General features: G+C 31.5%; 1 protein-coding gene across 1 annotated transcript; it reads right to left on the bottom strand.

The window, feature by feature from the left end:
- Positions 1–3,817: 3,817 nt before the first annotated feature.
- LOC120195752 lies at positions 3,818–5,307 on the bottom strand. The gene is made up of 2 exons (XM_039197672.1): positions 5,202–5,307; positions 3,818–5,074 (listed from the first exon to the last, which is right to left on the bottom strand). The coding sequence occupies exon 2, from the start codon at positions 5,070–5,072 to the stop codon at positions 4,026–4,028; it is 1,047 nt and encodes a 348-aa protein (XP_039053603.1). The 5' UTR covers positions 5,073–5,074; positions 5,202–5,307; the 3' UTR covers positions 3,818–4,025.
- Between the last annotated feature and the right edge of the window lie 4,353 nt (positions 5,308–9,660).

Below are 9,660 nucleotides of genomic sequence, written 5' to 3' on the forward strand. Positions count from 1 at the left end.
TGGTAATAGATATTTTATTTTGAGATAAGTTATCAAAGTAATTTTATTAACAAACTATTTATGTTATATGTGATTCTATATACTAAATGTAGATATATAATATAGTTTTCATTAATTTTCATTAGATTTTTTTTGGAAAAATAAAAGAAAATTATAGTAACAGATTTTGACATTCAATTTGTAAATATTAAACAAATTATTAAAAATTTACCCTTAAAAGTAGTTAAAATATTACATGAAATTGTTGAAAATTTTCATGACTAAAAAATGAGGAAGATCAAATTTTGATTTCTTCCACCATATTTTTTTCTTATATTATTTTTATTTGAAAATATTATAAAAATTAGAGAAGAAATCATGATTTGAAAATAAAAAATTATATTAAAATAAAAACTAAAAGGAAATTTGTAATTTTTATTTATGATAATTTAAATTGTATATATATAATTTAAATTTGATATCTTTTTAGAGAAAAATAAATTTTCAAATATTTTGAGATAACCAAATAGAACTTTTAAAAATTTGAAAAATTCTATCGATAATTTCCAAGTATTGTGGGGGGCATATACCCTCTAGTCCCCATTGTGCTCCACCTCTACTCCTTACCACAATATTAGTTTCAGTACCACATATTCTACACTGTCAAACTCGGTCAAGAATTGGTTACCAGCAAAAGAAACCATAATTTCAAGCTATCTCTATTCATAAAATCAAACAGAACAAGCATCTACCATATCTGGATCCATGTCTTAAACCAAGCAATTACATGATTCATGAGGAGCGTAGTAAGAACAAATGAGAAGTAAATGCTGATTAAATGGTCATCATAAAGAGCAATGGAACTTGCAGATATTTCATTTATTATATAGCCTAGCTGTTGGAAATCCATTAACCAATATTTAAGAGAGGAACAGAAGAAACTAGAATCTTTGATCACCAATTGCTTGCACAACTAATGTAGTACTAAGATCTTAAATGTTGGGTGCCATTATCATGATACAAAATGTGGGTCTCCTTTTCATAAAAAGGTAAATATATGACATCAACATAAAGAAAGACATGCTTGTACAAGCATGGGATCTGTCTCATATAACAGTAAAGGTTAGTGAACTAATCAAACAAGAAGCAGACCCCAAAGGAATACATTAATACCTTCTGCTTACTATAATATAATCACAGGAAGAAAAATGGAAAACTAATCAACAGTAAGAAATTTCTAACAAGGATACTGAACAATTATTTGGGATCACTGCCGGATTATAACAAGTTACTCTATTATGTAGCCTAAGCTGTTGCTAAATATACTGCACCGAAACAAAACATTAGCAATGACTATAACAAATAAATAAAGAGTAAACTACATGTTTGGTAACTGAATTTTACTCTCTCCTCTTTCACTCATCGTACTTTCAATTTTTTATCGTATTTTAATCAAAATGACATCGTTTTAGTCTAAAGTTTAATTTTTTTCAGCAATTCAAAACGTCGTTTTGATGTAAGTTGCCATGTATTAACGTCGTTTAATTATTTAATGGCGGACCGAAAAAAATAGTTCAATCTATAAAATTCAGTAAATTGAAAAGATTAAAAGTATAGTGAGTGAAATAGGAGAAAGAGTAAAGTTTAGTTACCAAACGTATAATTTACCCATAAATAAAATAAAATACGTAAACTTATTGTGCCATGTAAATACCCTTTGAAGCGATTTTGCTCAAATTGGAATAATTATGAAATGAATATCCGCCTAAAGGTCAACAGAGCTTTCCACGTTACTGCACTCGAATAATGAAGATAGGAATCACTATCTTAGAAGCGATTTCATCATGATCGGTGTAATCCAGAAATGAAAGTCACCCCAAGAATTATGAATATAATTTTAGAGAAGATTATTAGCTATGATAATCTTTTTGTGAACCAAAAGTCCCCTTGATAGTTATCACTTGAATACCATTGTAGCATTCAGCCTGCATTTTCATACTCATCCATTCAAGGAATACATGTAACATAATCATTTTCTGATTCACCACTATTGAGAAATTGTGTCCATAGATGACTTTTCAGGACACTCAAGTGCCAATGTAAATACTTCAGTTTACCCTAGTATTCCAGAGAATGGAAGAAGGCATTACAAAAAAGTCTTAGTATTTGCATATGCTAACAGCAACCAACAATAACAAACAAGCTAAATTGCAACCAGTTAATGGTGTCACAAACAAATCCCAAAATACGCAGCTGGAAGTCTGTAGCATTTACTGGTTGTCCGACTTTGAAGATAACATATTGTAAATATTTCAACGAATTAATAAATAAGTATGGCTACCGTATGATCATGACAGATGCGGCAGCCCAATAAAACTTTCACCAAGGAACAAGTTGCATAAAGTTGATAAAAACAGAAGATAATTAATAAGGTACATTACTTTCATGCCGTGCTTTTCTTTATTATTGTTAAGCATCCACCCTAAAAAATGTGGTAATAGTTGGAAGGACCAGCTTCAGTATAAGGACAATAAACTAAATTCTTGATATATCTAGGATAATACCCCTTGACAATTTTATGGGTGATTGTGGTAAAAAAGATATTATAAAGAGAAACTCAGTTTATCCACTCTAAGATGATTTCAAATAGAACATATCCCTGCTCCTTTGAACATTTTTCAAAAATTTATTTACTTTAGTTACAAATAGATCAAGAGTTACCAACTTGCAAGACCATAGAAGATTTGAAATTAATGCTAAAATAAAGGCATACCAATCCAAAGTGCTTTAAATAGAGGTGGGGTATGATGTCTGCAAGGCAACAAAATGATCCCACTCAAGGCCATGTTGAAATGGCTTTCAGTAACTTGAAAATATGTTACTTTAGACTCTTTATTTTTCTTGAAGTACCTGTGTCCAACAACCATATCCAATGTATAGTATATCTATGATAGGGTATAGGGATATGTTGTTCCAATAACTCCCTAAATACATAGAAATCTGAAAATAAAAATTGAATATACTCATGTTTGACACTCAAAGTTTGAGTAACATAGACTAGAAACCATATATATTAAGAAACAAGAAACTGCTTACTGATGCATAGGCTCAATTAACAAGTGAGTTTATATAATTTGGTTTTATATTTTAAATAAATAAAATGATGTTCAGTAATCAGGTTCTGTATCTCATATAAAGGAAGATCACCACTAGCATATAGCATGAGGTTGCCGATTTGAATCTCTTTACATGGTTTTGATGCAGACACCAAACTGGACGGAGCTGTGTACACAAAATGCTTGAATAAATGAAGGCAACCGCAATTCACCATGACTTCCCAGTTCAACATAATTCTAGATTCTAGTGACCTAATTCTAGGTACATTTTAATGCCAATTAACTTAAGACTTCTAAAGGAAGAAACAAAAAGGAGAGACCATCGGAAGAGAAAGGTAGTCGAAACATAATGCTTGCATGGGTGCTTGAGAGTTAGCTACTGTATTTTCATTCATTTGTAACATGAAAACTTGATTCCTTCCTGCAACTTGGGTATAGATATATTAGTATCTGTTTTCTCCTTTTATGTCGAGGGTTCTTTTTTCTTTATTTATTTTGACCAGTCCAGAATAGATCATTTACAGATGCACTACGAAGGACAATGGCAAATCAAATAGTATATAGATAACGTAAAGATAAGTCATTCATTCAAAGCAAGCATAACTGACCCTTCGAAGGAGAAAAAAAGAAGATACTTTGCAATTTGAAATAATTATATATATAATAGTATTCAATGTAATGAAGATTGTTTTCTTTCACACACATGGATAAAATTTACCTAAGACATAGTGGATGCTGCTGTTGGTTTCAGTCAAGGTAGTAGCTTTACATCCTAGTTCTTAGTTGTTCAAAGGAAAACTTCAAACATTAAACAATTTAATCCAGCTCAAGTTGAGGGATTGTTACTAGGAGTTGTATGTACGGATCACTTTTCACTGTCGGTACTTTCTGGTCGGACAGGGAGGAGCATGTGGCGCAATTGTGTATTGCTCAGTCCATATGAGATTCAAACCATTTAAAAATCTCTTCCGATTGCAAACTTGACATTTCATGAAATGCAAATGCAAGATTTAGCTCCTCCTCAACAGGATGAACCAAATGTTTTTCCAGAAAATTAGTCTTACTACCCTGGAGATAACCTTTCCAACGTGTTGCACGCCCATCCTGTTTCATGTACCCATTCTCATCAACAAAGCCTTTCTCCCTGAATAAATGGAACAATCTAGCAGAGACAGTCTGATCAAGACCTGGGATTCTGTCAGATAAGAAAGTTGGTGATAGAGGCAACTCCGTGCATTCAATTTCCGCAACATTAACCCCTTTATTTCTCAAAACTTCCATAAATTCGGTTATTTTCTGTTGCCTATGTAAATCTTTTGGCATGTGCACAAAAAGGGTTGGTGGATAGTCCTCTTTGATGTCCATGTGATCAAATAACCCTTCAGCAATCATAAGTGTAATACTACTAAACTTCAAATCATTAGCGATTGCAGATACAAAATAGCCACCAGAAGAGGCCCCCAAAGCCACAAGAGGAAGCTTTTCAAGATTCTGTCTATTAACCCACCATGTTATAATATCTTTGACAATCAACCTTTCCTCCCCAAATGTCCAGCACCTCCCTGCACTCGATATGGTTAAGACCGCAAATTTCCGAGCAAGAGCATGAAGCACGATCAGCCTTTCCTCCGGCAAACCAACACATTTAGGGCAATTAGGAGACCTATCCCAAAAATTAACAGCTCTACCACTACATCCATGAGCTAGAAAAAGAACAGCCTTAGGTGAATCAGGTATTTGCCATATCAAATCCGTCCCATTCCAGAATTCCCTTTTCGGATTAAATTGCACCAAAGACTCAAACCTATTCCATTTCTTTTCCGGTCGTAGTCCGTGTACCGGAGTCGTGTTTTCGTCAGTTTTATGGAAAAGCAATACCAATGCTAACGAGACTGATACCAGAAACACAACTGGCACTACAACCGGGTATTTATGAGGTCCATGCCAAGATTTTAACTTTGTTCCACGATTCAGCATTACTGTCAACATATAAACATTAACAACCTCGAAAAGTTGGAAAACTTCTAAGAATTGTAAAAGAAACACCTAAATTCAGGGATTGTCGTAATAGATCTTAAACGTTGATGAAGTGAAGGAAGTAAATACCTGGAAAATATTAAGGGTTGTTGGAGATGAAATGCAGCCTTCTGTTTCCCGAATTTCCAGAGAGCGTAGCTTTCGTTTCCTGTATTTGCAGCTTTGGATTGGGTTAAGACGTCTAAATTAGAGGCGAACACGGGTTGCATCAGATTGGTGCCAAGTCGGACCAAGATGAATTTACGGTTCAAATTCATATTTAGTAAATAATGGGTAAACTATATAAGTCACCATTTAAGTATTGACTTTTTCATTCTGATTATCCACCTTTTAATTTTATCAATTAGATCATCTAATTATTTAATTGTTGTCAATTAAATCACTCACTGTTAATATTTAAGAAGCTAACTTGGCAGTTGAAAATTAGTATAATTATACATCGAGTCTTCATTATTTACATATTTTATCATTTTGTTTCTAGTTTTAATTTAATTTTAAAAAAGTTAATCTTCCAATATGATTATAACATATATTATCACCCGATTTAAGAATTTTTTAGAGAAATGTGGAGCCTCAATTCCATATTTAATAATGGGTTACAACAGAAAATAAATAAAATATTAATGGTAATTCAAACCTTAGCAAAATAACTATATAAAAATACTTAAATTATATTAGAAGGACACCTAATCACTGGGTAGAGTGTCAAATTTTATGTTAGGGAATACGATCTTAAAGAATTTAGGAGACAAAATTAAATTTTCTATAAAAATATAAAAAAAATATTAAAATATATAAAAATTTAAAATTTTAGGAGAACCATTGTTCCTATACACCTCACTCAATCCATCCCTGTTAGTCAATCCTCTCAGGCCATCTCTATCCGCAAGCATCAAGGAGATGCATTTCCCAACACGGTGGTAGCTAGCCACTCCTTCCATTCAAACGTCGTGGTCTGGCAAACGAAGCAACAAATGAGTTAGTAGCTCTTTTATGTCTATATAAGCAACAATTGAGATGAAATGACATGTTAATTTACATCGTCCAAGCGCGATACACACATGCAAAACCCTTTAGGCGTAAAATGCAGTACGTGTCGCGCATGGACGACCAAAATTCAACAGTCATATGCTTCACTTCAAACTTCAACTCTTGGGGTTTGGCATTTTACCCTTTATTCCCATCCCACGTATATATATATACCAATTCCAAAAAGAACTGTCTCAGCATCAAAATGCCATATCATAATATATTCTATCTGTTACATTTAAACGTGCCAGTCAAAATCCAATGGGTCAATTCAACATCTACGATTTTTTGCACAATAATAAATACCTACCCAATTTCAGGCTTAGACATTAGTGTCACTAGGGCTATAAACGAGTCAAATATTCTTTAAGTTCAACTCTATTCTAAAAGTTGAAGACTGAGATTAATGCGTTTCGACTCAGAAGCTTACAAGTTTAAAACTTTCAATTTAGACTCGAAATTTTAAAAATTAAAGTTTGACTCGAATTCAAAAAAAAAAAACTTTTACTCAAAACATTCTTAAATTTAACTCAATTGAAGGTCAAACTCAAGTTCAGTTCAAGCTTGAACATGAATATTAAGTACATGAAAGCCTTATATTATATTTTAAAAAAATCACATATAAATGTTAATATTTTTAATAATTTAATTTAAAAATAAAAAAATAATATATTAATTTTTTCATGTTGATTGTGAGTTTTTTTAATTAAATATCAAATAACTCATTTCGGTTCCTTAAAAACTCAAGTTAAGTCTATTTAATTCGAGCATTAACTGAGATTTAACCAAATCAAACTTGAATAACTCACGATCTGTCACGTCTCATTTCACCATTAAATGTCACAAACTAACACGTAATCATTAAGTAGATGAAGTTGTAAAATTATATACGCGTGTGTATATAATACACCATTAGTATCATAATATACCATTAAAATAAAACTTTCTTCTGAAATAATTTTGTATACATTTAATTACTTATATATAATAATATAAGTATTTTTCTATATTCCATTAAAAATGTGATTTTAGAAGGCAATTAAATTAAAATTTTAAAATCCGTGTTTTTTATTTTCTTAATTTTCATAATAATTTTAATAAAAATATTAAAAACTGTTTTTATAATTTTATTTATTTTCATGTTTTTAAATAATTCTCTAAATTTAAAACCAAACATATATTCTTGAATATCTTTTATTTTCTAAAAGAATAAAAAATTAAAATTACCTCTATTTCCCCCCGTAAAACCAATTATACGTTAAAAGATTGAAAATGTTATAAAATTGACTCTTATCACAACATTCTCATGGGGAAAGCGAACCTTTCAAATCTAAAGACAATCATGAAAGCGAGCTTTTCTTTGCATTTCGTGACACTTCGATTTGTCATTCTCATTTTGGGGCATGGAGACATCTTCTGAAAAAAACAACATTCATGCTTTTCTGAAACAAGACATTAAAACGACTGTTTTTTTTAAAGAATGAAAAATAAAGATCACGAAGAAAAAGAAATTAGCAACCAGTTTCTGGATTTTCTTTTCGTTTTAATTAATTTTTAATCACTTGAAGGTTTGATTTAACCGTAGGTGTTAGACAAGTTTCAAATTATTCATGCAAGTCAAATGTGTTCTAAATGTCCTTTTCACAGCCCTATTCTGACACATCAGTAGTCTATTCACAGTTATTAGCCGCGTAAAATACATTACCACATTAGTGATGTAGAATGTAGATCGAGATGTACATAAAGGATTTATATTAAAGAGGTAATTTTTTTTTGCAATTTTAGATTAATAACCCCAAAAAAATTTAGAAGAGTAATCCCATATAAGATTTTTTTTTGAAAAAATATCCTCAAACTATACACATAAGATTACCCGTGTCCTACAAAAGGCGTGTAGAGGCTTCACATTCTATGAGGTTCGAGTCTCTTCCAACGTGAATACACTTTGTTAGGGAATTCAATTTCGTATTTCAATTAATGACATCACGTTCTGCGCAACGCGAGGTCCCCGAGATATTAAAACCTCCTCGAGAATTTGAAGTATTGCGTCTTTTGAAAAGACCTTGAGATTTGTGTAACAAGAGGTTTATCAAATTTATTTTAATCATTCTACTTTTATTGTATAGATAATTAAAAACAAGATTGTTATAAATAAATTGAAATTACTTATTAAAACTAGAATTCAGTACAGATGTAAAATGTTGCAAAACAAAATTGCTTAATGGCTCTTAAAACAAGAATAATAATAAGTACAAAAGTTGTTCATTGGTTGCCAAACTTGTTCGTATGAATTTCACAGATAGTTTTAAGGACAATTACATGCTTTGATTTGTTCTAGGAAGGCAATGTTGTGACGACTTCACGACATTAAGCCTAAAAACAGATTCATCTTCGAACGAATAACTTCTAAATTTATTTTCTTAGAATTGACGAGATCAAGAGCTTTCATGATTCGAAGTCTTTCATCTCTTAATTCTCCCCATAACAAATTAGAATAAGGCCATAGACATATGTGGCATTGATGTTACCTTTATCATCTTCTTTCTTCAAACAATTCAGACCAGACGAGTTTCTTCCACTAAAATAATTATGCATGTCATCTCTATATAAAACAACATGATTATTAATAGCAAGACATCTTTCTTGAAAAGTTTTCTCGGCTTGATTCCATGGCACGACGTCGAACTTTTTCATTGAAATGTTTTAAAAAATCTAATTGTGATCTGCAGCTTCATGAAAAGTCTTGCAACGCAATTGTGTGTTGACGAAATCTCGACAGAATTAGACACCACATGCACAAGAATTTTTTATAACAATTCTCTTGTGATTAACTCCGCAATATTAATACATCTTTTCTTTGCCATTTTTCCTTTAAAATATGTTTAGGAAACCTTCCAAATGGGTCTCTATTTATAATATTCCTCGCACCCGTTTCGAAGAGAGAAATCGATGAAACTCACATTTGACAGGACGCGAGGTCCTTTGAAAAGACGTGACCCTTTAAGTCAAATAATATCTAACGTGTCAGAAAGGAACTCGCTTCACATAGGATTTGAGAAACATTGCAAAATCACGACTTCTTATTCGAATAAAATACAAAGCGTCAAAAATAACCTCACTGGTAACAAAAACGCGAAGTCATGAATTGTAAAATCCAACCCGCATTCCTTTTCTTAATATCCATGTTCCATGCATTCTCCCAGGTTGTAAATTTTAAAATTTTTGTAATTTATAAGATTAGTGCGTAGTATTTGAACTTAGCTTTCAATTTATTCTAATAGAAGTATATATGAGACATTATAAGTGGGGTAAAAATTGCATTCAAAATGGTACTAAAACTTGGTTTATGCATGAAGTACAAGCTAAAATGACTTGATAGACATGTTCGTTGAGTATTTCCATAAAATTAATAAAAACATTTGTGTAATGTTTGAGCTTAGAGACGTAGTATTTTAACTTATCTTTCAATTGAAATTGATATGGGCATATACGAGAAATT

The sequence above is a fragment of the Hibiscus syriacus genome, unplaced genomic scaffold, assembly GCF_006381635.1.
Source record: "Hibiscus syriacus cultivar Baekdansim isolate YM2019G1 unplaced genomic scaffold, ASM638163v2 tig00117017_pilon, whole genome shotgun sequence".
NCBI lineage: Eukaryota > Viridiplantae > Streptophyta > Magnoliopsida > Malvales > Malvaceae > Hibiscus > Hibiscus syriacus.

Excerpts from the sequence above, each read along its gene's own strand:
- LOC120195752 (XM_039197672.1), bottom strand. The coding sequence starts at position 5,072 with ATGCTGAATCGTGGAACAAAGTTAAAATCTTGGCATGGACCTCATAAA.